The 27,233-nt window shown below is 41.5% G+C and overlaps 2 protein-coding genes across 5 annotated transcripts; one reads left to right on the top strand and one right to left on the bottom strand.

Moving 5' to 3' along the window:
- Positions 1-1,660: 1,660 nt before the first annotated feature.
- Positions 1,661-3,551, bottom strand: LOC146679302 (serine/threonine-protein kinase pim-2-like). Its single transcript, XM_085410372.1, has 4 exons — positions 3,290-3,551; positions 2,099-2,279; positions 1,842-2,012; positions 1,661-1,752 (listed from the first exon to the last, which is right to left on the bottom strand). Exons 1-4 carry the CDS (start codon positions 3,467-3,469, stop codon positions 1,661-1,663), a joined length of 624 nt encoding a protein of 207 aa, XP_085266498.1. The 5' UTR covers positions 3,470-3,551.
- Positions 3,552-7,601: 4,050 nt separating this feature from the next.
- On the top strand, positions 7,602-23,865 carry LOC146679301 (uncharacterized). 4 transcript variants are annotated; one of them, XM_085410348.1, is made up of 25 exons: positions 7,602-7,739; positions 9,721-10,520; positions 12,844-12,905; positions 13,204-13,242; positions 13,351-13,695; positions 13,906-14,132; positions 14,509-14,610; positions 14,712-14,746; positions 15,486-15,638; positions 15,811-15,939; positions 16,148-16,186; positions 16,727-16,852; positions 17,368-17,494; positions 18,112-18,282; positions 18,367-18,401; positions 18,636-18,800; positions 18,909-19,043; positions 20,592-20,630; positions 20,712-20,852; positions 21,452-21,531; positions 21,656-21,679; positions 21,910-22,163; positions 23,171-23,287; positions 23,362-23,483; positions 23,575-23,865. In XM_085410348.1, the coding sequence occupies exons 2-25, from the start codon at positions 10,002-10,004 to the stop codon at positions 23,647-23,649; spliced, it is 3,261 nt and encodes a 1,086-aa protein (XP_085266474.1). In that variant the 5' UTR covers positions 7,602-7,739; positions 9,721-10,001; the 3' UTR covers positions 23,650-23,865. The 4 variants fall into 4 exon arrangements, with proteins under 4 accessions (XP_085266474.1, XP_085266457.1, XP_085266448.1 ...); XM_085410331.1 differs by having other exon boundaries at positions 14,374-14,610; positions 21,659-21,679; XM_085410322.1 differs by having other exon boundaries at positions 14,374-14,610.
- Positions 23,866-27,233: the final 3,368 nt, after the last annotated feature.

Below are 27,233 nucleotides of genomic sequence, written 5' to 3'. Positions count from 1 at the left end.
TGCCCTTCACATATCTTCCTCCAAGCTCGGTCCTTTATATTCCTGTCTCGGTCCAGAAAGCAGCTGGTGTCGTACAGCTCCAGGTTGTTTGCTACGGCGTTGATTAGCCTTCCTTCCATTGAAGAATGAAGGGCTTTGGCTGGATCTGCCCCTTTGACCTAGGTCACAGCCACGTCACCAGGCTCCTGATTGGTTGTCGCGGCACGATTTGACGCTGGAGTTCAGATTTTTCCAACTCCAGGTAGACGCGTAACGCACGTATGCACAAAATGCAACACAAAAAGTCACGCACGTGGTTTTATTCGCGAGTCAAACGCTCCAAACGCGCTAGACTGACGCGCGTTTCAGGCGTTTTGGCGTTTTGGCGACACAAATCTGCTTCCGAATTTTCGCGGGAGCCGCAATCGCGGGTCATCGCGCTTTTCCATTGACTTTACATGTAAACCTGACGCTCTGTTCGCGTCTATCGCGTTCGGTGTGAACACACCGTAAGAGCTTTTTATAGAATAAATTGCATGACTGCAGTGAGAAAGCAGTAACATCACGACAATGTCAGTAGGGAGTGGGGAGAGGGTTTTAGGAAAGATTCGAGTGCCCGGTCTTACAACTGCAGCACAGATCATAATAAAATTGCTATTTGCTTGGGTATTACCTTCATGAATGACATCCATATTACTAGGAAGCAAATTCTGCATCTTCAAGTTAGGATTTTAAGGGGGATAAGGGGCGGGGACACCAACTGATGTGCAACTTCTACTAAAGCTTTAGCATCATACTAATGATTCTTGACGCCAGCGAGGCTGACAAAGTGGTGTAACAATTTGGGTTCTTTTAAAGATAGAATTTCCTATTACTGACATCATTTAGAAACTAGGGTTTGACTCCTGTGTGAGACCGTAATTTTCTTTATTTATGTAACTTTTGTTTTCACTGGCAGTTTAGTGTTAGGTTAGGACAAAAAACAAATTAGGAAGGTTAAAGACAGAACATTACTAGATTGTGGTTTTAATTAAAATGTAGCCTGTGACAATGCTGAACACATGACAAGCTACTTTAAGGCATATCACCCAGTTCGTAATATTGCTAAACATTTCTGAAGGCAGACGAGTCATGCTGGCTGGGTCAGTGTCATTTTTGTTGTAATTGATGTCTGGTTTGTTCTGTTCCCTAGTGATGGGTAGGGATGGGTACCAGTATCCGGTGCCATAATGGCACCGGTTCTGACATAATCCTTGAAATAGTAATAACACAGTATCCTCAGCAAAGATGAATTAAACAAGTTTTATTTTAATGGAAGTTTACTTCAAGTCTTAGATTTTTACTGTTTTTTATTTGATTACTTTAAAGTATATGATTACATTTGAGTAATTAAATAAAGACAGTTTTGATGGAGCTCCTGAGCCAGCCCAAGCTCTCTATGAAGACGAGGAAAAACTCCCCTGGGGGGGCCAGATTGACGGGAAGAAACCTCGGGAAAGCCCATTCAAAGAGAGATCCCCTTTCCTGGGATGGCTGGGGGGGTTACAGGAATTCCAAAACACTGAAATTTAAAGTGGGCCAATTAAAAAAATTATTTCCTGAAAAAAAGAAAGGTAATTCATACATCACACATAAATGATAACGTCTGAATTGTGTGTGTTTGTGTGTGTGTGTGATAGGCTTATCTCAGCCAAGTGTGATGCTGTAGGTCCTCCAGCGTCGGCCGCGTCTCCGGGACTTTGGTTAAACACGCGTCCAAGAAATCCCGGCAGTCTGGAAAGAAAGGAAAGAGAAAAAACATGAAGATGATAGTTCCAGTGGTCCAAGCCATCAGTCAGTCTTGAAGTGTGACGTTTTCTTACTTTTGGACAGATGTCTTTTGAATTTCAGGCGCTTTTTGAGGAAGCTCGTGGTGTCAAAGTCCCCCGCATGAAGCGCTTCGTACAGAACCACTCCCATTTGCCATACCGTGGTGGGTCCACACCTGTAGCAACTGCGCCCGTACCACTCGGGAGGGGAGTACATTTCTGTACCTAATAAACAGACACAATTGCAATTTCTTCTAAAACAAAAGGCGAAAACTGTGACATCTGTGAAGAGCAAGAGCAGAATATGTTACCATAGAAGAGGCGGTACTGCGACCGCTCCTTAAAAAAGCAGCTGAGTCCAAAGTCGATGATACGAACACGCGGTACATCTGAGCCGGTCTCAATTAGAATGTTCTCACTCTTGATGTCCCGGTGAAAGATGTGTTTATCCTCCAGGTGCTTCGCAGCATCAACCAGCTGCTTCAGAATGACCTGGAAATAGAGCAGGGCGATATGACCAAAAATATTCATCACGATATACATTTGAAAAGTTGTGATAACGATATAACTGACGATATAACTGACACTAGACAAAATACTTTACAACTCCACAACTTTATTAGTGCAAAAAACCCCATCAATGTATTTTCACTTAAACAAGCAGCTGTTTTTTTATGTCCATTAAAGTTATATAAAAATGTAACAGTGCAAATTCCTCGCTGACAGTTTAACCAAAAGGCATTTCCAGTGGAAACTGGCCGACATATCCTCAGCATAACCATGTATAATATCCACAAAACTTAAAAAGAGGTTATACACACACAATACGGTAATATCATGTTGAGGTGCAGTACGTATCACTCCGCGAGGCGCCTGCCTACGATAGCCGTAATGCTCCGACAATCCATCGAGCGGTGCGGCTTTGTAGCTTAGCAAAGTCGCCGTGCACATAAAACCGTTTCGAGGTCAGTAAACACAACCAGAGTTCATACATAAGGCGCACGGGATTATAAGGGGCTCTGTCGACTTTCAGAAAAATCAAAGGATTGATTTTAAGTGTGCCGTATTTTCCATACAACACGGTAATAACGACGGCCTGCTAGCATGCGCTACCAAAAATTGTGCTTTGTTGTGTATCTGACGGACGAAAGCTAAACCAGTTCCACACCACTGAAGCTGCAGCATTTTACAAACCAGTTCTGGTTCATCCGTTTCATTCAACGATCCACTTTTGCTCTTCTCTTTCTGCGTCACCGCCATGTGCATATGTAAACAAAGGCACTGCACATGCGCGTTTTACCCATATTCTATCGCCATATTTCATTTTCCTATCGTTGCCCAAAATTACACCGGTATTACCGTGAACGGTGTGATATAGCCCAGCCCTACCTGGAAACGATGAAAAAGACAATAATCAATCAATGGGTTAATGTTTCTCTAATACTCTGTGCTTTGATTGAATGATGTACAGTCTAAGACTCTTCCAAGGCAAGTCAACTTGCCTTGGCCTTGTCCTCTGGCAAAAATCCTCCATTTTCTTCTATGTATTTATCCAGGTCCACAGCGGGGACAGGTCTCTCCATCACCAGGATCAGCTCTCTGCCAAAGTCAAACCACTCCAACAGAGACACTGGGGCTGATGTTTCCACTGATCCATCTGCTTCAGCTGCAAGCTTCAGCATGATGGCAACTTCCACCGACAGATTCTTCCCGTTGTCATCCTGAAATATTTTAACAAAGTGGATGATGAGGCACAGACGTTCCACAGGTGAACGCTGCATGCAATCCACTAATGTAAAAACAATGCAAGTCTTGCACATTTACCTTCACTTTGCAGTACACTTTCCCCTTTGGGATGTGTTTGATGGCCACCTAAAAGACACAGGGCATTGATGAGCATTTCCTCAGTATGACATAATTAAAGGTGTAAAACAGCACACGTCTCAGCTTACGATATTATCCCTTATCTGCATTACTGCCTGTCTCACTACCACCATCTGAACACTTACTGGTAAATGATCCTTTATGCGGTAGCCAGCAAACACTGCTCCGCATCCTCCTTCTCCAAGCCGGTGCTCCTCCACGTATCTCGCTTGGAAGTCTCCTAAACAGACAAACACAAATTGGGTTTTACTACAGCTGTCACACAAATTACTCTCTGCTGTACCCTAAATGTTCATTTTGCTCTTCACCTGAATATAAAAGCTAAGCTGCTTGCTACTTACGTTTCTGTTCAGCCACTGACTTTTTGGCAGTGACTGCAGCCTTTATTCCATGTGTTTTGTCTGTGAATGCCCCCATGTACACATGTAACCTCCACCCACTGCAACACCAATAATGTCCCGGGGCAAAGCGGGGTTTGGTGAACCAGGAGCTGTGTGCAGCCCGTGTCCACCAAGGCCTGGTGTATACCCCCTTGACACCTTATTAGAGTGCTGTACCTCCATGACTGCCTGGCATGCTCTGCTCCTTCTGCCCTGGCAACCAGATGATCCTCAGCCAGGGTGGCTTGCTGGTCAATGGCAGGGGACCCCTCGGGTGGGCCACTTTGTCCAGCAAACCAATGACTGTAGAAAACATGGATGATCTAACAGTTCTCCAAAAGTACATAAAGTACTTACCTAAAAAGCAGTTAATGTCATGTTGCATTTATTTATTATTACATTGTTTTACAGCAGCTAATTAAAAACCATCATCTTAACTACATGTTTTGTACTGTACTTGAAACTTGCATCTCATCTTTGCAGCGTTCACTTTGAAGAGAATGTCTTTACCAAGGACTCACAGGTTAAGTAACTTTACAATTTTCATATTACAATATATAATTTTAGAGCAAGATTACAGCTCTGCCATCTTGATTGAAAATGAAATACATCTGGAATACGAACAGCTGATCGGATCGGCAAAGCGTGTTTCTGGAATATTATGTTTACTGCAAGCGCTTTTTATGCAATTTTTGCAAAGCTATATGTGGAAGGAAACCGTGACCTAGGACAAGCTGATGGCATAAGATGTAAGTACAACTCCTCTGGTTTCATATGCAAAAAATATTATTGCGCTAGCTTATGCGGTTCCCGGTTCTACAGGGATTTAAAAATAGTTACGCAAAACAGAGCGTGCCTGCTCCGACCGGCTTTAAAGGGTTAAACATGTAACAATCGAATTGCATCTTTCCATTGCCAGCCATCTCATTTTGTACAAATCCAGCCAACTCTTCCAAGTTTGTGTATTTTTTAAACCCTTACAAGAATTGAAATGTGTCCCAAATATCTGTATCCCATCAGAGGCTAGTTTCTTAAAGGAGAGGTAGTAGCTGCTCCACCATAGGACCAGTAGGACCTCCAGCACACAATGAACACTTAATTAACATTAACACATTTATTAAAACACAATTTTAAACAATAACCCTTTTCTTTTAGTGTGTTTCAATTTGTTCCTACCGCTCCATTGGAACGGTGTACTATCCAGTAACAGCATCCAGCTGGCAGAAGCATACACCTGCAGCAAGGAGAATCTACCAGGCAGCGGAGTCATCAGATGAGGATTATCATGAAGTGGCTCATCCAGCAGGAACAGGATACCAAAAGGGGAGGGAAAAAACACAGAAAGCATAGTCATGACTAACTCAGTGTCACTAACAGCTCTTAATTAATGACTATCAATTGAAGCATATTTACTATACCTCAAAAAAGTATGAGTGTACCATTTTTAATTGCCCATTGCAAATATGGTAAGTCATGAGGGTGCTAACCATGCTCTATGACTGTATGACTGACAGTTTTGCTATGCACCAAAATGTCAGTTATGTTTAATGCTATAAATAAAAATAACTTTACTTATATTTTAAGATATGTTAAGATGTGGGAATGTTAAAGCATGAATATTAGCTGTTGTAATTAGTATGTTTTAATGAGTCGGTTTTTTGCACTGCAGGAGTCACTTGGCTGAGTGACAAAAAGGTTCTTCCCACTGAAAACGCTATGTCCAGATGAACAAAATCCACTTTTGGGGATGTACACTGAAAAAAAGGCCATGTTGGATTTATTTGATTCAATAATGGACATTGGTTGCACACAAATGTTTTGCTTTGGCAGAAACTTAAACAACTGAGTTAAATCAACACAACTTTTTCATATTCAATAAACCTGTGCATTTTGTGTTCATAAAATGCGATTGAAACATGTTCAGATGAAGTAAGTTGAGCTCTTGGAATATTTTAATCCTTCACAATTTTGTCATTTTATTTCAACAGTATTCAATAACTTTTACCCCAATACTACTTGGTCACTTAAATACTACATGCTGTCTTCATATTACATAATGTTCAACAAAGTCTAGATCCTGGTTACCATAAAAATTGAATGGGTCTTCAACAACTACCATCCTTCTATCTTTATCCTGGTTGCAGGAGGGCTGGGAAATAACCCTGAAGTGATAGGTTACAAGGCACGGTACACCCTGGACAGCTGACCAGTCTATCACATAGAAACAAACAACCATTTGCAACAGCACTAACCACCATGCCAACAATCTAGGAAATGTAGGAAAGCTATGATTTCCTGTATTTGATGCAGAATTGTTTTGTTTTGTAATAATACACAATAAATAGCAATAGCAATAGCATGCACGTGGTGCGTGTGTAGTGCCTCTTATAACTCCTGCAGTTTGAAATCTTGTGCGATCTTGTGAATTTCATGAGTTCAGCAACTAACCACTCTCACTAGATTGTATCAGCTCATCTCAACAAGAACAAATTAAGTTGTTGAATTTCGTACAGATTCTTCATGATTTAATTACGTTCATAGAAACATGAAATTATTGTGTTCAAATTACAAGTTAGACTTTTTTAATGTAACAACCACCCAACTTACTTTTTTTGGTAAAAAACAGTAGAGGTGGCTGCTCGACTTGACTGAGATGGATGCCTTCCTGAAACCACGATCTAAAGAGCGCGAGTCTGAAACCCGTGCAGTGTCGTGGGATTTAACATTGATATATTATTGACTTACTTCACTTGAACATGATATAAACAATTTAATCTAGCCTCTCTGCATATCATGTAGTTTCTACACTATGTAGTTACACTTAACTTTAAAGCATGAGGCAATTGTGTTAAATACACGCAAGATGCTTACGTAAATCCAAGAGCTGGCCAATCCCTTTTTTTCAGTGTACTTACCTGGATGATTGAGCATGTATCAAGACAATGAGTCATTTACTTTAGTAAAACTGTGTAATGCAACAAGAAAAGAAAAAATATCCGAACTATAGCACCGACTTTTAAATAGCAATCAAGCCCAATAAACAGTTTCTTTTGTTAAAAGAGGGGCCTAATGTCCTCCACAGTTATGTGAGATGATAAAGCCATACAGAAAATGATTACTTCAAGATATAGCTGCTAAAAGTCGTTCTACTACCGAATTATGTGTATGTATCCTCTCCTGATTTATTTCCAAAGTTTACTCACTTGATTTGGATTACTGAATGGAACCTAATCATTTTATTAACCTATACACACAGAAATAGCCACACAAACTAAATTAGTTGGTCAAATTTTATTCAGACACTTGGTGAAATAATCACACAATGTGGTCCTTCTAATGACAGCAACATAATCTTGAGAGCTCACACACTTAAAGGATATCCCAAAGTCACACATTTTACAACAGCAACCTCATTTTATAAATGCAATACACTACAAAACAAGTGGAATAAAAGCAAAAACATTAATAATATGCTTTAGTGGAATTACTACAGTATCTTGAAATTTGCCGTTTCCGTTCGTGCTTTTATTTTGAAGGCAGCCCATTGAAACGGAAATCGTTGCGCTGGGTCACCTGGCTACCGTTTAGCGTTTACTTTCCGTTAGCAAAGTTGTAGATTGCAAGAAGTTTTTTGCGAGTATACATTTGAGCACACCAGAAGAAAGGGATTACACACATATAAAGCACGGTATGTACACCGAGTTGTTGTAAAGAAAACAAAAACAGGCTTGTAGGCTTGTGAAATGGGACGGTCTAGCCTCCCTCGCGCTGCCCAGGTTGCCTATCAACCGTTATACTAAAAGCGGGAAACGTTTCATACAGCTTTGTTTGACAGAAACGGAGTAGAACATATTTTGTTCATTTGTTTCTACATGAGCTTTGTGTGATGTGATAAGTATCTGAGGCTGAGACCACACGAGTGTAAAACATGATTGTTGGGCTTCATTTTTGTACTGAACAGTCATTTTAAGATTAGCTAGTAAATAACAATTAGCTCATGTTGTTCATGAGACTAAAGTCATCTTACTTTGGTAATGTAAATATAATATGGCCAATATGATAGTTATTATCTTAATCATTATTAGTTATCACAGCAGTGAGTTCGAACTCTGTGTCAAATACTGAGCTTCAGTAAAGATTCTATGGCGTTATTTTAGTGCCACTATGCTCAAATTCTTTTTACTTGCGCTCAGAATAGTGGCACAAAAATAACGCCATAAGATTCAAGTTACAATTATTTATATTTCCTATCTCCTTAAATCTTCACTCAAAGACAAGTATGTTTGACAGTGTGTATATAGATGTATCATATAGAAAAGACAAATATTGTTCGTTTAATATGCTGGCATTACTAAATTTGGCTCAATGCTTACATATATGTGTAAAAAGAAAATGTGCGAGCTGTGGTAACTGTGTCTGATAGAATGAAGAGTAGACTGATACATGAAATATTCCTTTATTGGGTGAGAAAATCAGACCATGTCATAACTGCTTTAAGTCATACAGAATAGATATCAGAGCCTTAAACAGGCTGACTTCTGCTAAATGGGTCAAACTGGGCAGAAAGTCTACAAACACATAACATCCTTATAGAATATGATGTAACACTATAGATCAACTTAGCTCAGAATATATAAAGCATATAAACAATTACAGCAATATGATGCAACAAACACAGCAGTGCTACTGATCCAAAATCCTCAAAGCTTCATAGAACTGAAACAAACATTTATTTTTAGCTCCATTCTGCTGCTGATACATACTTTAGGTTTCTGAACATTGAACTTGTTGCTGCCTTTCATAGTGTGTAACTTGAAGGCCCTGAGTACTTTCTCTCACACTGAAAACACTGGGATGATAACATTATTTGAACATTACCTAATAAGACTGATTCAGCACAGACAGTTATGTTAAACTTTCCTAGCAGTCCTTCACAAACAGGGAACAGTCTGTCTATTCTCTCCATCTGTCAGCTGCTGCTGGCTCTTCCTCCTCCTCTTCCTCACACACTGCTGAGTTTGTCCTGGTGGATCATCAGCGGTGCAAAGCCTCACAGATGATGTGCAGCAGTGGGTCCCTCAGTCTGTCCTCACTCTGGACACTTGCAGTTGTCACACATGGAAATGAAATGTGCGATAAGCTGCAGGATTCAGACACAAGTGTAACTTATAAACACACGTTCATACTTTTATTCCACAATCAGAGAGAAAGAAACAGAGAGAGTGCAGGACAGACAGACAGGTGACAGTCTCAGGTGTACACACTGCTACACAACAGCACCAGAGAAGGAGGATTTAGTGTTTGTGTTATTACGAGTGCTACACAAGAAGAGTTCCCAGATGGTACAGTGGACACATGTGTGACTGCTGTGATTAAAGCATCTTTCTTTCAGCTTAACGAGTGAACCGTCAGCTCGTTCAAACACACGTTAAAGTCCGTTTGGCTCGACACCACCGAACAGAGGCAGCAATATAACATAGCTAACATTAACAGTGCAGTGAATCCTGCTTGTTGCGATCATGTTTAGGGGGTAGGAGGATGTGTTCATGACTTATGGCAGTTTGCACCAGTCCAGGTCCATCTGTGTGGATTTCATCTTTCCAAGATTCTGAGGCCCAGTACAACTCATTAACCTGTTTTCTTTGTTTTCTTTATTTTTAACTTTCCAGCTTTCCATTGCCATCGAAGCGTTACACCCCTTCTCCTGCACCAGGGTACAAACAGAGCCCCCTACATGGTAGGCTCCCAGGGAGCTCTTTACTGATCGGACAGCAAGCTGCATGCTTGCGGCTGGCTCAGCTGAAAGCCCGCCTTGCGTTGACACAGATAAATAACGCCATTGCTATTGGTGGCCGAACCAATACACGCGCCCCATTTATATCTACAACACCCCCCTTTCCTGACAGCTGCAGCCATCAGTCTACTAAACCTTCTGAAGGTTGCTAACACCATGTCCCATCCCTTATATAACCCCTATGCCTCTGGGAAACAAAGTTCAGCCCAGGGGCGCTATGGACAGTCGAGTATGCAGGCAGAGAGAGACTCTCATAAGACACCTCCTCATCTTGGGCCTGGGTCCAGCTTTAGCTCTTCTGGAGTTTCATCTGCGTCTCCTGCAAAATCTGGAGGAACAATCCCATCACTGCTAACTATGCCAATGAGCTGCAGGCCAGAAGGGAGTAAGACTTCAATGGAAGAGGACATAAAGAAGTCCAAACCTGTGGGCTCTGCAGAGTCTACTTCAGAAACAGCTGTGAACATCCTTATGCAATTTGGACTTGAAAAAGAGGACCTGGAACATCCAATCTCATACTCTGAAGATCAGATCACTCCTGACAACCTGCCTTTTACCTTACAAGTGACAGAGGATATCCCAGTGCTGGCCCAGATGCAAGACTACACTGCCACTTCACCTAGGGTCTTTCCGCATACCTGCTCTCTATGTAACAAGGAATGTAATCAGATGAAGGTAAGTCGAAGATTGTTCGATGTTTTTGCTTTCAGTCAGTTTTTATTTATTTGAAACGCAATGTTTTTTGTTTTGTTTTGGGATTGTTTTTAATTATTTGACTTTGAATGCGATTATAGGATTTTGGTTTTGAAAAAGCTTCATGGATGCTACTTTAAAGTTTATTTGGTTTGTTTTATTCACTATTACTGCATAATGATGACTGTAGGAAGACTACCAACTTGGACTGCAAACATTTGGACACATTTTCCCATATTTCTGCAATTCAGTATTCTGTAACAGAACTTTTGAAGGATTACAGTCCAGACTAAACTTAACTATATGTCTACCAGATGTTGTAATTTAAAAAACTACTTCAAAGAGACCTTCAGAAACTTCAGTGGTCTGTACTTGCAATTGATAGATTTAATGTCTTTTGACTTGATGTAAACCCATGCGAAGACATTCAAGGCATTTGCTAACAATGGAGCCAAGGCCTCAGATGACGTGATGAGGAAGAATCTGCAAGCATGAAGAACCTGTGCATCAGAAAATGTTGGAAGAGGGCTGTTTTTTCATTTGTCTCTGTCCTTGGGCTACTGTTCCACAGTGCTCATTCAGCTTTGCTTTTCCTGGAACTGTTGCTGAATGTAAAAGTTCCCCTTTTTGTCTTTTGTCACTAGAGTGAACAATAGTGTGTTTGGTCCTTTATTTTATATCAGTAGGCACCTTGTTTTTGTGTTATACTAATTTTCTTTGCTCATACTTTAAGTTAGTGTTTGGTGGTGCATTTTGTCCTAATCCAAACTTGGCCTCTCCTGAGACGACCTTCTTGGAACCTTGGGAAATTTTGATGCCATAAGAAGAGCCTGAGTAGGGCTGGGTATCGTCACTGATTTCTAGAATCGATTCAATTCCGATTCACAAGGTCCCGAATCGATTCGATCCACGATTCGATTTAATTCGATTCGATTTAAATCTGGGAAATTTTGACAGTCAGAAATATTATAATTCAGATCAGTACATTTACATATTTTTGTATCAATCAAAAGGAAGCTGACACACGCAAGACTTTATCACAGGTGTAAGCGTCACAGCAGATGCTTTTGTGTCAAAGTAGCTGAAGATAAAACACAGAAAAACATGAAGGTGATTTTCCTGGCCTGGGATTTTATAAAAATGTTCTGCAGTACATCAAAAATGAAAGAAAACCATTAATCAACATATGAACATCACCTCTGACGTTACAGCGGTTTTATTAGAGACACAGTTAAGCGTTTTACATTTTGAATAATTTTAAAAAGTTTTAATTTGTTCAGTATTGAACAGCAGAAATGAGGTTTTCTTTTCGGAAGAATGTAAAAGGGAAAAAAACAGCGGCCGACAGCCTGTAAACAGCGTTAGACTTGTGCGTAACAAGCAAGCGAATAATGAAGAAAGGGAAACTGTTCTTGAAGTACAGAGAGAGAGAGAGAGCTGTGCATCGCGGTGGAAGCAAAACAGTAAAAGTCAGAGTGAATTCATGATGATGTTTATGTGAAGCGTTTGGATCTTCTTTTGCTGCTGGTTCGGTCAATATTGTTTGGAGAGAGATCAAACTAACAGCTTTAGAATCGGCTCATAAAGGGCGTGAACACACAGCGCGGACCCGCCGACAGATCAGAATCAGCGAGCTGTCGGCTTTCAGCCCCGACCGTGAGAAAGGCGACATCTCACTGATTCTGATCCGCGGGTCGCGCTGTGTGTTTAAGTCTATGTGCAGAAGCCGTGTTCCTGCTCTCATTTACTGTCTTAACTGTTTGGTGGTTCTTGAAATTTTGTGAGATGTCACCTGAGATTCTGGCATTTTGGGCAAAATAAATTTATATTAAAAAATCGATTCAGGATTTTAATGAATCGATTTTACGTTATCCAAGCCAGAATCAATTTTAATCGATGAATCGATTATAAAAACCCAGCCCTAAGCCTGAGAGTCCAGAATCCAGAGCCTAAGATGACCCTTTTGTTTTGGTTGTTTGTAGTCAGATGTTTGACTTGTGTTTTCCATATATACTAAATAATTTCATCTTTAAAATTGTATCCCAGGAGAGGTATAATGTGTCATGCTTATTTGTTCCTGTTTTGTTTTTGGCCCATGAAGGTTTCTAAGTGCAATCCAGGCTCCTGGCTAATGTTATAATGCTTCTCTGTTCAGTGAAGGACTAACTGTTAATATTTTAAGATTTTTTTTAAGGCCACTGCAAAGTTTAGTGACCTTTTTATCAGCAAGTGATGTCAATGACAAACATTGCTCCTGATAATAATGAATCTGGTCTAAATGTTTGTTTTTTGTTGTGACCACTAGGATTGGGTCTCCCACCAGAATACCAGCCTTCACATCGAGAACTGCAAACTTCTGCGAAAGCAGTCAGTCTTTCTTCTCTGTACTTCGTGATTATGAACCGATATCTTTGGGGCAGCGCAACCATGGTTGTGCCGAAATGATGTCGGGGTTGTAATGCTAGGATAGCTTCCTAAGAACTGTTCATTTGTATTTTTTCATTTTTCTTTGTCATATTTGTTGCGTTCCTGTAAAGCACCTTGATGATTTATTGTTAAAAGGCTGAATACATTTCTAAGTTTTTGAATTAATGAACAATAATATATTTTTAAGGACATTCTACCTGGCAACATCTGACAAAAATGTACCTGTGTTTTTCCACAGATACCCAGAGTGGAACGGTGAAATAGCATCACCGCGAGGGTAAATATCTTCATTTGAAGTCATTTGGCGAATAAAAAAACATGCCAGCATTGGAGCCTTTCATTTTCTTTCATTTAACTGTGCTTTTCTTTTTAATGCACTTGTTAGTGCGTCAGGTGCCAAGCCCTCTCCCGCAACGTCTGCTGAGACTTCCCAGAAGAAAACCAGACATGAGAGTCGTTCCCGTTCCTGCAGCCCCCGCAGTCATCGTGACTCGGAGCAAAGCAGCGACAGGCGAAGAAGGCTTTCCCGCTCTCGCAGACCCCGCACTCATCGTGACTCGGAGCGTAGCAGGGACAGGCGAAGCAGCCATTCCCGCTCCGGCAGCCCACGTCGCCACCGTGACTTGCAGAATAGGAGGAACAGTCATTCCTGTTCTCAATCACGCAGCCGCCGAAGGGAGAGACACAGAAGCCAATCACGATCTCTGTACAGGTCCAGACGCAATCGCAGGTCTGTCCAACAAACATTTTGAGAACTAGGATCAATCAAGAAGATTTAGCTCTCCAGTGGATTGTTAAAGGGTGAAATATAACATATATATAAAAATATCAACTTGAAAAAACTTAATTGGTGGACAGCATTTACCTTTTGTATCCATGCTGGGTGTGTGCTTTGAGATGTTTCTGAGTTATTAAGTTCTTTGATCCATACTTTTTTCAGGTCCCGGTCTCATTCTGACTCCTCGTGGTATGACCGTCCTTCCTCTTCACGATATCGATCACGCTCAAGGTGCCGCGAGAGACGATCCTCACTGAGAAGAAGAGATGAGAAACGTTCATCACCGAGGAAAAGCTGGGAGAGGCGATCGTCGACTGAGAGGTCATCTCCGAGGCGAAAGAAGTCAAGCAGCTCAAAGATCTTGGCAAAGAAACTGCTGGAAACATCAGGTTTGAAAATTGCTTCATGTTTTATTTTTTTGTATGTACTCATTAGTTTTTCTAAGATCAAAGTTCTCCTCCCCCCTCACAACCTTAACTTTACTAATGTAAAGGATAAATAAAGACCAGTGCCACCAGAAATGTCAGCATAGTTTTTTCTACTATTATAAAACTTTCAGAAACGGTAGATGATTTTCGAGACTTGGCACCCACCAAAGTGTGAATCTCTTTTGCACCTGTGGCCTTTTAGCTCTCCAGTCCTTATCAAACCAGTCTGACCTGGAGACTGTCGTCAAAACTTTGGCTCCTGCCCTGCTGGCTGAGCTAGTCAAGATGAAGTCGTCCCCATCAACATCATCATCAACTACATTTCCTTTATTCCAAGACTCTGTGACTGCAGAGAAGATCTCAAAGGATCAGCCGGTCGCTGTTACCCACCCAACATTTTGGGAGCGGATACAAGAGCAACTGCGTCCAGAAAGAATCCGTAAGAAATCCCCAAAGATCTGTATGAAAGATTTCTCAATGTGAAGATATTTTCTATTTCATAATTATTTTTTGGTTTTTCTTTTGCTCTGCACTTCACAGGTTGTCTCAAGACAGTCAAACTTCCCAATTCAAAGGTAACATTAAAAAAACACTTCAATTATACCTGTAAGAAAAACATGCTTTATCAAAGTGGTTAAGTTTTGATCTGAAATAGTTCAGTTTGTTTTACAAGTTTGTAGTTGGGTTATATCTCATTGTCAGGTGACGCTCAAGTAGGTGTAAATGTAGAAAAATGTTAAAAATTCACTAGGGATGTCGCAATACCAGAGATTTTGTAGTCAGTATAGACACCAATAGAATTGCACCATTCTTGGTTACCAATTTAGTATTGTAATAAAACAATTATCTCATGTACTAACACATACTAAAACTCCTTTATTGAAAAGCTAGTTTAACATGTTCAAATTATATGCACAGTCATCCAGGACATGGTGGTTTTGAGTGCTTAAAAAGGTTTTTCCTTCCCAAGTTTGACATGTGCAATAGTGCTGTTTACACATTGCCTTTTGGGAATCAGTTATCACTGTTTATGGATCCACCTTAAATGAAAAGTACTTTCATAGCTGACTCTTACTGCCTTTTTTGTCAGTGAGTCAAGGTAGAGCTGCACTACGTGAAACAAAGAAAGAAAAAAAGAAGTAAAGGAAAATTAGCATCAGAAACATTTTGTAATAGGTACCTGATTGTGTTCATAGTTGTAGACAGTGCTCAAAGTGAGGTTTATAAGTTAATGTTTGCATTTTTCAGATTTCTGTCTGGAATTTCTTCCATTGCAATTGTGAACTGATCCTGAAATTCTTTTCGTTTGCACAGCTTGTTTCGCTTGATTACAAGGTGCTGTTAATAAGCAACCTGCCAGAGTATCACGATGGCTGTTACGCAGAGGAGGACATCGCCGGTCTGCTCACTCGACACCGATTTGAGTATTACGACGACACGATCTACGTTATACCACAGGCACGCATGGTAAGCACCAGTTTGCATTGGGCTGGGTTATGACCTTCATTTTAATGGCGCTCTAAATCTCTTTTCTAAGACGACCTAACTAACATTTAGTTAGTTAATACATATTTTGTGAGTGCCTGTCTTCATGGTTATTCAGTAAAAATCAGTGTTTGGTTGTTTGTTTTTCCTTCAGGCTTTTGCCCTCATGCCGACAGCAGTGGCAGCTAAAAACATCGTGCTAGCATCAGAAAATCACGATTTTATTCTCAGTGGGTCTAAACTTCGACTGCAGGTTGAGAAGGGCAACATTTTAATGACGCCGGTAAGCACTGTGTGTAGATAATGCAATCTACTGTTGTGACAGATGTTATTACAATTATTTGAAAATATTTGTTTCTGCTTGTTTATTTAAAGTGTGATTATAAATGTAAAAAATATTTCTTTTTGTAGAAAAAAATACCTTTAAGCTGAAATAAATCGAACCGAATCCGAAGTGATGTAATGATTTTGAACTGTTTTTTTTCTTTCAGCTTGAGTTTTATAAGTCTCTGATGAAACGGCTATGCTATGTAAGTAACGCACATATCTCAGAAACAAAGACTGCACTCGAATACCTTTAGATTTATTGGTCAGAGTATAAAGTCATAACTGGAAGCACTCACATCCAAGTCAAAACACCTTGAAAAATGGGGACATACCCGTTTTTTCAGATATTCACACAGGGCTAGGAAAGGTTTGGAGAACTCTTTTCCTGGAATAAATGAAATCCTCATTTAAAAATGCATTTTGTATTTTTTTTAAACATTTGTTTAACGATTTGAAACTTGTGCAAAAAATTAGGAAATTGGGAACGAGCCAAATGCGTTTTCCACGGCACTGTGTGTACATTAGTTTAAATACTTTTTCAACCAGTGTTATCAAAAACAGCGAGAGCTGCAATTATAAATTGTTTGGAAAATGAAGATAGCTGCCAGGGTGCATACCTGCTGTGTGAATATAAGTGCAAACTTATGGCCTTGATCTTGGAGCTGTAGTATAAGAATGTTTGGAATGTCATACTGTTTGTGGGGTTGTTGTTTTTTCACGTTAACCCGGTTTTCTCGATGCAGCAAGTGACTGACAATGGAGCACGATTAATCTACATCAGGAACATTTCGCCAGGCGAGTCCCGGCATCTCAGAGAAGCTTTGAAAAAAATGGATTGTGTAAGAAACTACCTGCCTCTTCTCAACAAGGTATAAACACACTCATAAATGCCAACAAGTGCATGTGTTAGAAGTCTGTGAAAGGCTGTGTGAGATATGTGCTTGTGTAAGTGTAATCTTAACCATACAGAAAAATTGACAGATTAACCGCTTGCACACCAAACTAAAGGACGTGCACCAACCTTCATAAATCCATCCTTCAAAAGAGATAATGTGTCTAGATTTGGATGCTACTTATCTTGAGGAAAGCACAACTGCAAAACTATAGCGATAGTAAAGAGAGACTGCCGATAAGCTGCTCGCTGAGCAATTCTTCATATGCTCATGCGCACTAGTATTTATCACATTACAGCATTAGTGCAGGGGTCATGTTGAGCATGGCTCCAGTGCATCATTGAGCCAGGATTTCTGACTCTTGAATCCAGTGAACTCCACAATAAAGCTGTACTTAGTTCACTCTTTCCACGTGTGCTTAGCACTTGTTTTCTAACATTTACAATGTGAAGGTAAAATGTTCAGAATACATTTTCTTTCTTGTGTTTCAGGTGTTTATCGAATTTCAGTCTCTTCGTGATGCTGATCGCCTTGGCGTTTGGTACAGCCTTCTAAAACGGCCCACCGGCCACAAATTGTCAAGGCTGAAAATACCACAGTGTGGATGTACCTCACTGCGTAAGTGTTTTTTAAATGGGATTTTAAACAAATATGATTTAAACGGAAACAAAAAGATGGGTTAAGTTAATGGAAGGTCATCTGGTAAGACCTTTCTTTCGCTTTCTGTTTGTGAAACACTCATGAATAAATTTTTCAGGTCTCCCCTGGGCTGTGGATAAAGTGCAGACAAAACTGCTGATTTATTGTTGTTCACAATCAATCATTGTGACACATTCCCTCAACTTTTATCCACTAACACTGTGATTCTGGTTCCCACAAATCCTTTGATGCTCATTTGCCTTATTATCTCTCTGACCTCTTTTCTGGCCCCTCCAGAAATCTTTGCTCCATCAGTGGTCAATTTCCTTCTGCTTGTCTCTGCCCCAGACACATGAGCCAGAGCCATTACTTAAACTGCACTTTTTCAGTCTGGCATTTGATCTAACCCACTAATCGTTGTTTTTCTGATGTCTATGATACCTTGGGTATCTGTAAAGGTGCTTAAAGTTCAAATAAAAGTCAAAACATTGATATTACTGGATCATTGTAAACATTAAAAACCTGTTTTGCACCACTCGTTTTTCCTTTTCTTTCCCCCACAAAACTTTTAACAAAACTTATTTTTGCTTGTGCAGCACCAAGATTGCCAGACAAAGCTTTGCCAGACAGCGAGGTTGCTGTTGATGGTGCAACTGTCCCAACAGAAGATATTACCATCCCACAACGCAGCACTTCACCATATTGGATCACAATGACAACTAGTCCCTTTGTGTTCCCCACTGTCTCTCCTTGGTTCACAATCCCAGGTGAGAGAAACAGCTGGAAACTAAAATTAACCTCCAGATATAAAGTGTTGACTGTTACTAACTGTGTCTGTTTTACACTTCTAGAGTATTTAACTGTCAGTGAACCTGATGACATTGAGGTGAGTGCATCTTATAAACCCAGGTTTCATGTGTTAAACAGGAATCCTTGAGTAAATACCAAGAGGTGTCCATTTTTCCAAATACTCACCTCAAAAACCACATTTCTTTTTTTCTGCTAAACTTGGTTTCATTTTGTCTTCTCTATGTGCTCAGTAATAATAATATATTTTTTAAAAAGTACCGCAAAGTTTCTCTTCGAATAAACTTTGGTTCTTGAACCTTGTGTCTTGCAGAAAGCCCAATCTCAAGGTTCTACGTTCTCCACCATCATGTTGACCGGTTTGCCAGAAGGAAACTACAGACAGGAGGATGTCACCAAGCTGGTGTGGCGTTACGTCCCTGATCAGACTGTTCAGACTCTGTACTACAAAATAATCGTTTTATCACTGCAGAGGAGGGTGAGGAGTAGACCCAGCAGGCTGATACAGAGAAATTTGCATTTGCAAATTGAATTCAATTTAATGATTGATATTGAATGTTTCCTCTGCATCATTTTTCCCCTCCAGGCCTTTGTGTTTTTTAACAGCTGGGATGCGTGCTGCGATTTCGCCAGGGATTACCTCAAAAATCCAGTTACTGTTGGAGAGTGGACGCTCAGAATCCACATTGTTTTACAAGACATGCTTCCTGGTACAAGTGAGGTATGAAAATGGAGCAATCGGGGGCTGTTAAATCGGGGGCATGCTCCTGTTTCACTCAAACTATTCAGATCCCAATCAAAACAGATTTCTCCTCTAAGGAGTGAGCACAGCATCATCCTTCTCTGGGCTAATATTACTAGAATGAGAATACTCAGAGTACTTTATTGATCCCTGGGGGAAATATATTGGTTACAGTACAAACAGTAACACAGACAGATACAAGAAGTAAGGAATAGCACAATATATACAATATATACATACATATAAGTCACTCATTGATAAATATCTGAATAAGAAATGGAAAAACTAAAAATATGCATGAATTTCAAATCAACTATTTATTGTTACTTCGTCTGTATTTGTTCCTTCCTTTTTGCAACAGCAGCACAAAAGCTGCATGAACTTTATCCACTTTTCTGTTCGTAGGCGACAACCCACGTCATTCCGCCACCACTTTAAATTTCCACAGAGCTCCTTGTGAAGTCAGCCCCGTGTAAACTTTAAAGACCCAGACATAGGTTCCAGAGTGTTTTACTGACTATTAAGTAATGCCCTTACTTATTTTGAAACTTCAGTCGCTGCTAACCTTCTAGCGTCAGCGTTTCCCCTCTCAAGTTTCCTTGTGGGCTAGCTATTCAGGAGCTTTCTGAGAGCTCTCTCCACAGCTACATGTTAAGAGGAATTGAGGTCTGACAACTGTTGCGGAAAGTCACTGAGTGTTAAGGATGGTGAGTTAGTGAACCCAGACGCGGACCTCTCGTTAAAGTTGAACAGTGTCTTTATTTACAGTGAAGCCAATCCACAGTTATCCATAGTGCAAGTCCCTTCAGTGCTCCTCTCCCCGTCTCTCCTCGTGTGTCCACACAACTCCCGTGCATCAGTGACGTCTCTCCTTCCGTCTCTCCGCCTCGTTCGCTTCCTGGCAAAAGGCAAAACAGCCACGATTAGCCTCCCTCCGCTATCAAACACTTGCTTTACCCTTGCTGAGCTCGAGTCACTACCAGGCTTGGTGCAATACTCCAGCGCTGTCTGTCACTCAGCCACACCATTAAATAGCTCTGCCAACGACGGTGGATGATTGGCAGCAGCTGGCGAGGAATCAGTCGCAGGTGGGACAGCAGCTCAGAGCGGCAGCACTTCCGGGTCGGAGATCTCCCATTGCTACGCGACCGCGTACCAATCGCAGCGGAGCAGGAGAGGAAGAAACAGAGCGAGAGAGAGGAGAACAAACACACACATACACACAGGGCGCCGGTCGGGGCACCGTCAGACCTGACACTGAGACTCAAATAGCATCAAATAGTTCCTGCAAAACCTTGTTATATGTTGTGTCGTTACTGTCCTGAAGTATGAATCCTTTGCCACAAAGATGCAAACCAGGATCGAGTCACTTCTCACTTACAGTGGAGTCCAATATTTATCTTATTAAATGTGCTCAATAGAAGATTAAAAACACTCTAACCAGGAGGAGAGTTATTCAATATTTATTGTACAAACAGAGGATCAGCGATTGATGTAATCCCCTTTCATCTTCTGCTCTTTTCACAGGAGAGCATGTATAGAAGCATGATGAAATGGAGCACCACTGTAAGGCAGCAGTCACATAAATCTGTCTTGTAAAAGCAGCAGGCTCGGGTCTCCCTGATCTTAACGCTGGTTGTTTTTCAGCATGTTCCAGAGTCGGAGTCTCTGGAGGACCGGCTGCTGAGTGTGGAGGTCTCCGAGGTGAATGTGGACCTTGTCATGATGATCATGGAAGTGGTGGCGTCCATCGCTGCTTTTGTCAGATTCTTGCCGCTTGCCAACAGGGTACGATTTCATAAACACGTGCAACTGTTTTATGTTTTACAGAAGGCTGCAAGGCTTGTCATGGTGTCTGCTGTTCTTTTCATATTGAGAAACATTTTAAATGAGTCTGAAGGAGACTTTGTGGTTTTTTAACACGAGTTGAGCAAGTTTAAATATTCCATGTACAGACAGTCCCTGCGGCAGGCAATCTGAATTACACATGCCTTTGCAAACACTGGTGAAGAAGGACTGCCTGAAATGCACCAAGTTCTCAACCAAGTAGTAATCTTATGACCTGTTCAGCCTTTTGTCCTGGCCCATCGAGCAGGGGAGATCCCTGCAGTTTGAGGCAGCGCTAAGTTATTCTTTTAGTGTTTCTTGCTCAGTGGTTTTATTGTTCAATCAAAACTTTGCAAAAGTATAGAAATATGTTTGCACTTATTTCCCATTTGCAAGTTTAAAACTCCAAGATTTTTTTTTCTTTGCCTTGTACTATCGTACAGGGCAGTAAAGAAACTCGCCAGGACAAATTCTTTATCGCCCTGTACAACACAAATCGTGCCTGTAGCACACCCATTGAGTACCACTGTGTTGCTCAAATATCCGTTCTGTTCTCTCAGATATGCATTGAGATGGCCGAACCTGGTGGATTAACACAGGTGATGGAGAGCAAAGTCACCAAGGACTATTTATCTGCTTGGTAAGTGTGTCCCACGATCAGAAGTGAGAAAAAGAGGAAATTTATTTTACACTGTGTTTCTTCATTTTCTTTAAAGTGTCTTCATGTCTGTCTGACCTTGTGCTTCTTTCTCTCCTCTTCATAGCAGTAAAGCTGGACGTATTGAGTCGTGAGTATCTTTCTTTTTCAGCTTTAGTGGCAGAGTCAAATATACCATACGCTCCTCAAGGTCGTCTGTAGTAAACAGTTCCCAAAGATGCAAAAAGAGCAGCATGTGATTTAGATATAAGCAACTCTAGATTAGGAATTTGAAATGGAATTTCTTATTTCACATGAACATTTTGTGACAACAAACCTCTTTTCGTGGTAACCTACTGGCATCTTTGCTTTCAAATTCAGTTTGAAGAGCCTGAAACAGCGTCTGCAAGACTCTGGTGACAACCTCAAAATGAAAACCAAGAAGACCGCAGAATCGACTGATGCAGTGACCAAAGGTGACTGCCAGGCGGAGAGCCAGAGGACCGAGGAGGAAGCAGGGACCCAGCCCGATGCTGCAGCCGCCCCTGCTGGACAGCAGCCAGAGCCCAAGTGTCCTGATGACGAGACACAGGAGGGAGAGGAGAATGATGGATGGAGCATGGCCGACATTAAAGGTACAAAGAGCTGCTTTAAATCAGCAAAATACACCGCTCTGACAGCCAAAACACAGTAAAGTGAATATAAAAAGACAAGTTGTGATATTTTGTGGCTCTGATCTCATATTTGTGCTCCTCACTGTGCTACAGACATTCAGCCTGGTGGTAGTAATATATTTTATATATGTGGTGTTTAAGAAATGCTCCGTTGGTGCGATGACTATGTCCCACACCATCACCAGCCTGAGATTTTGATACAAGGCAGGATGGATCCAAGATTTCTGACCCTACCATCCTAATGTCACAGCAGAAACTGAGATTCAACAGACCAGGCAGCGTTTTTATTTTACAGCGTTGCTGAGCCTGTGTGAATTGTACCCTCAGTTTTGCGTTCTTAGCTTAGAGAAGTCGAACCCAGTGTGGTCTTCTGCTGCTGTAGCTCATCTGCTTCAGTGTTGGATGTGCTGTGCGTTCAGAGATGCTCTTGTGCATTGTAATAAGTGGTTGTTTGGCTTGCTCTGGCCTTCCGGTCAGCGTGAAGCAGTTATTTCATTCTCCTCTAAACTCAAAAATGCATTTCCTCCAGGGAACTGCCACTCACTGGATATTTTCTGTTTCAGACGGTTTTATGTAAACCCTAGAGATGCTTCTGTGGGAAAATCCCAGCACATCAGCAGTTTTTGAAATGCTAAGCTCAGCAAACATGCCACGTTTAAGTGACTTAAATTATTTTTCTTCTTCATTCTGATGCTCAGTTTGAATTTCAGCAGGTCACCTGACCATGTCTACATACCTAAATCACTAAGTTGCTGCCATGTGATTGGCTGATTAGAGAGTCGCATTAATGAGCAGTCAAACAGGTGTACCTAATAAAGTGGCCGATGAACGTTTCAGCTTTTCAAGTAAATCGAAATCATTTGTTCAATTATTATTGAGTTATAATTGAATGTTTAAATATGTTATAAACCCAGTGGCTCCTGTAGCAGATTCGTTGATGATTAACGTGTCGCTCTTTTCATTTTCAGTTGTGGCTAAACGCAGGAGGGAGCTTGTCGGAGCTGAGGCAAAGCGATCTCGCTCTCAGTCTCCGTGTGTTGTAGCACAGTTCAGACTGCCTCAGTTCAACCCTAACAGCCCCATCGGTCAGACACACACACTCTAAATTCAAATGTGTTGTTAATACTTGTCTAATCTTCCTGTTTCTGCTTCTCTGCAGGTCAGGAGTTTGTGGTCCCTAAATCAGGATTTTTCTGTAACATCTGCTCTGTTTTCTGCCTGAATGAGAAGACCGCCAAGGAACTCCACTGCTGCAGCCAGAAACACTACGACAACCTGCAGGTACGCACGCACATACATATACACGATTCAGCACACAAAATCACACTGTTGGCCTAACGATGTTTGTTTTCTCACTTTTCCCTTTTTTTAGAAATATTATGAGGAACGTCGACAAAGAGCTACAAAAGCTTTGTCTCAGACGTCTCCAGGCTCCGTTTCTGACTGATGGACCTGATCTACTGTATTTTTAACACATAACTGTGCAGAGTGTATATATATGTATATGTGTGTGTATGTGTGTCCTGGATGACTGTGGATATGTTTGCGGTTTTGTGATTTGTTTCTTATTTCCTGTTTTACTTTGAAAGTTCATGTCTTATGTCAGTGTGTTCAGTTTTACCTCTCCCCTGTCTCGTTAGCCTGATTTCTCCCAGCTGTGTCTCCCTCCCTCCCGCCCGCCCGCCCGCCCGCCCATTCCCTAATTACTCCCCTGTGTATTTAAGCCCTGTGTTTTCCTGGGCTCCCTGTCGCGTCGTACCTTCAACCTGCTGTGTGTTTGTAATGTCCAGTCCTCCAGCACCTCGCTTTAGAGTCTTGTTTTCCTTTTGTAAGTTTTATTTTGTCAGTCATTCTTCCAGCAATAAAGCTGCGTTTTCAGTTTATTCCCGTCTCCAAGAGTCCTGCATTTTTGCGTCCACCGCTTCTGCTCGCCTGCCACACAGCCAACCATGACAATAGCAGAATCTAGTATAACATGGAAACACCTACCTGAAACACAGACTTTATGTATTTTAAGTACTTGAGTAAATGTTCCCACTACTATCTGCACTCACTTCTGAAGATATTTAGACTAGTGAGAGAACTCTGAGCTCCTCCGCTTCATGTGAGATTCACTTTCCACTGTTTCCTTTCTTTCTTTCTTTTTTTTAAATCCCTTTCCATTGCATTAATGTCTTGAAATACCAGGAAACCAAGCATCTGCCTCTGGAGACTTTTGACTCAAAAGGCAATAAAAACCAAAACAAATGTAAAAAAATGAATACAGGAAAAATTCCATTTTCACAAATGTCAAAACATTTTTTAATTAAAATTAATCTTTTTTTCCTATTAAAAAGTTGTAAAAATGAGTCCAAGGCCATGATGCCATAGCAGAGGATGTGCTTCCTGAGGGAGCTGAAGAAATTCAACCTGCCAACACGGGCGATGATGCAATTCTACACTGCAATCATCGAGTCCATCCTCAACTCCATCACCGTGTGGTACGCTGGAGCCACTATCAGGGACAGTGGCGGTCCTAGCCTGTTTGGCGCCACGGGCGAACACTCTCTCTGCCCAATGGTGTGCTTGGTTATCCTTTCATGAGTTATTTACAAGTTTCTCTTTGTTCACAGCCATTGATATGTCGAAGAGGTTAACATGTTAGGAGCGGATCGAAATTGTGTTGATATCTGGTGAACGCAGTAACCGGGTCATTGCAGCAGATTTCAATGCAAGACACCCTACGAGACCACCCATCTCCCATGCTACAGTCAGCAAACTGCTCGCTAAGTTTTGTGAAACTGCTTCAGTGTTTATTTTGCGAAGCAGCAGGCGCACCTCGCAAACGGAGGGCGCCCTTACTCCCAGCAAATGGGCGATAGAAAACCGATCGGTGCCTGTACCATTCCCAATATGCGCCGGCTGATGTCGGGGCAGCATGAGTACGAGCAATTTTTTTTTTTTTTTTTTTTTTTCGCCGATGCCCGTGATGCCGCCCCCCCACCACGATGCCGCCCCGGGCAACCGTTGTGCGCTCTGCTGAGAAGGTGATTGGCTGCAAACTCCCATCTCTGCAGGACCTGTACACCTCCAGGACACTGGGGCGTGCAGCTCAGATCACAGCTGACCCTTCTCACCCTGGACACAGTCTGTTTCTGTTAAGAAAAAAATATACCATCTCAAAAGAAACACAACTCAAACATGCACACAACAAGACAACACAGCCTGTTCCCCTACAGCACAGCAGATTTCAACATAAGCCACAGCACTATAACCCAGCTCAGTGTATTCATCAGCAGAAATATCTTATTTTAATAGTTTTTAAATAGAGTGTTTGACAGCTTCGCGTGTCATTTTTCTACAATGCCAATCCGATTACTCATATCATGTGAGGATGAAGACAGCACTGCTTGATAAGATTGTCAAGGTGTGCTGTGTTTTGGTGAATATGTGCCCCAGTGTGGTTGTCAAACCAGGGCCAAATGTAACTTGCTCTTGTTGAATATTCATAAAACTGCTGTGTTGCATGTACAGTTCATTGTAAACAATTGTACTTTGTGTGGCATGAGTGTAAGGTAATAAAGGGTAATGAGAGAGATGTAGAACGGGCGGAGGACTTGGCTGGAGCAGGAAAAGGCAAAAAGGAAACGCCAGTGCGCTTCCCCCGCCCCCCGCGCAGGGCCGTGGCGGTGAGTTCGTGGGGGGTTCGAACTGGCGGAGTTCTGTAGCAGGGTGCTCCGCCACATGTCATGTGCCAAACGGCCGGCCGAGTGAATGCTTAAAAAAAAGGACATTTATCATTTCTTCTTCAGACACCTTTTTTCCCCATTGTTTTTACAAACTACACATTAAGCTTCTTCTGCAATAACACACTAATTACACATGCAAACCTACCTATTTCTTTCTTCATTGGAAACAATTCTGGAAAGTGCTTTCAATAAAACAGAAAAGAAAAGTATGTTTTGTTTTCAGGTTTTTTTATTCAACATCTCTTCACATGTACTTAGCAAGAGTCACTACACAGCGTTAAAAAAATCCTACTTAGTGTAGTGAGGAAGGCCAAAAGCAAAGAGAGCGTATGAAGGAAGTGGTGAAAGGCAAAGGCATGAGTGTAAGCCTCATTGGGATTTTCGGCTGCGTTAAAAAAATCCTACTTAGTGTAGTGAGGAAGGCCAAAAGCAAAGAGAGCGTATGAAGGAAGTGGTGAAAGGCAAAGGCATGAGTGTAAGCCTCATTGGGATTTTCGGCTAATAAAAGGTAATGAGAGAGATGTAGAACGGGCGGAGGACTTGGCTGGAGCAGGAAAAGGCAAAAAGGAAACGCCAGTGCGCTTCCCCCGCCCCCCGCGCAGGGCCGTGGCGGTGAGTTCGTGGGGGGTTCGAACTGGCGGAGTTCTGTAGCAGGGTGCTCCGCCACATGTCATGTGCCAAACGGCCGGCCGAGTGAATGTTTAAAAAAAAGGACATTTATCATTTCTTCTTCAGACACCTTTTTTCCCCATTGTTTTTACAAACTACACATTAAGCTTCTTCTGCAATAACACACTAATTACACATGCAAACCTACCTATTTCTTTCTTCATTGGAAACAATTCTGGAAAGTGCTTTCAATAAAACAGAAAAGAAAAGTATGTTTTGTTTTCAGGTTTTTTTATTCAACATCTCTTCACATGTACTTAGCAAGAGTCACTACACAGCGTTAAAAAAATCCTACTTAGTGTAGTGAGGAAGGCCAAAAGCAAAGAGAGCGTATGAAGGAAGTGGTGAAAGGCAAAGGCATGAGTGTAAGCCTCATTGGGATTTTCGGCTGCGTTAAAAAAATCCTACTTAGTGTAGTGAGGAAGGCCAAAAGCAAAGAGAGCGTATGAAGGAAGTGGTGAAAGGCAAAGGCATGAGTGTAAGCCTCATTGGGATTTTCGGCTAATAAAAGGTAATGAGAGAGATGTAGAACGGGCGGAGGACTTGGCTGGAGCAGGAAAAGGCAAAAAGGAAACGCCAGTGCGCTTCCCCCGCCCCCCGCGCAGGGCCGTGGCGGTGAGTTCGTGGGGGGTTC

This window comes from Rhamphochromis longiceps, linkage group LG1 (assembly GCF_057381845.1).
Source record: "Rhamphochromis longiceps isolate RC_006_pf linkage group LG1, R_longiceps_female_GT1.1, whole genome shotgun sequence".
NCBI lineage: Eukaryota > Metazoa > Chordata > Actinopteri > Cichliformes > Cichlidae > Rhamphochromis > Rhamphochromis longiceps.
The sequence above is the reverse complement of the archived record's forward strand: the minus strand, read 5'-3'. Positions and strand labels throughout refer to the sequence as shown.

Excerpts from the sequence above, each read along its gene's own strand:
- LOC146679302 (XM_085410372.1), bottom strand. The coding sequence starts at position 3,469 with ATGCTGAAGCTTGCAGCTGAAGCAGATGGATCAGTGGAAACATCAGCC. Across the intron at positions 2,280-3,289 it reads TGCCAGAGGACAAGGCCAAG|GTCATTCTGAAGCAGCTGGT; the intron begins GCAAGTTGACTT and ends CTCTATTTCCAG. Across the intron at positions 2,013-2,098 it reads GCAGTACCGCCTCTTCTATG|GTACAGAAATGTACTCCCCT; the intron begins GTAACATATTCT and ends TCTGTTTATTAG.
- LOC146679301 (XM_085410322.1), top strand. The coding sequence starts at position 10,002 with ATGTCCCATCCCTTATATAACCCCTATGCCTCTGGGAAACAAAGTTCA. Across the intron at positions 15,639-15,810 it reads TTATACCACAGGCACGCATG|GCTTTTGCCCTCATGCCGAC; the intron begins GTAAGCACCAGT and ends TTTTTCCTTCAG. Across the intron at positions 23,484-23,574 it reads AACACTACGACAACCTGCAG|AAATATTATGAGGAACGTCG; the intron begins GTACGCACGCAC and ends CCCTTTTTTTAG.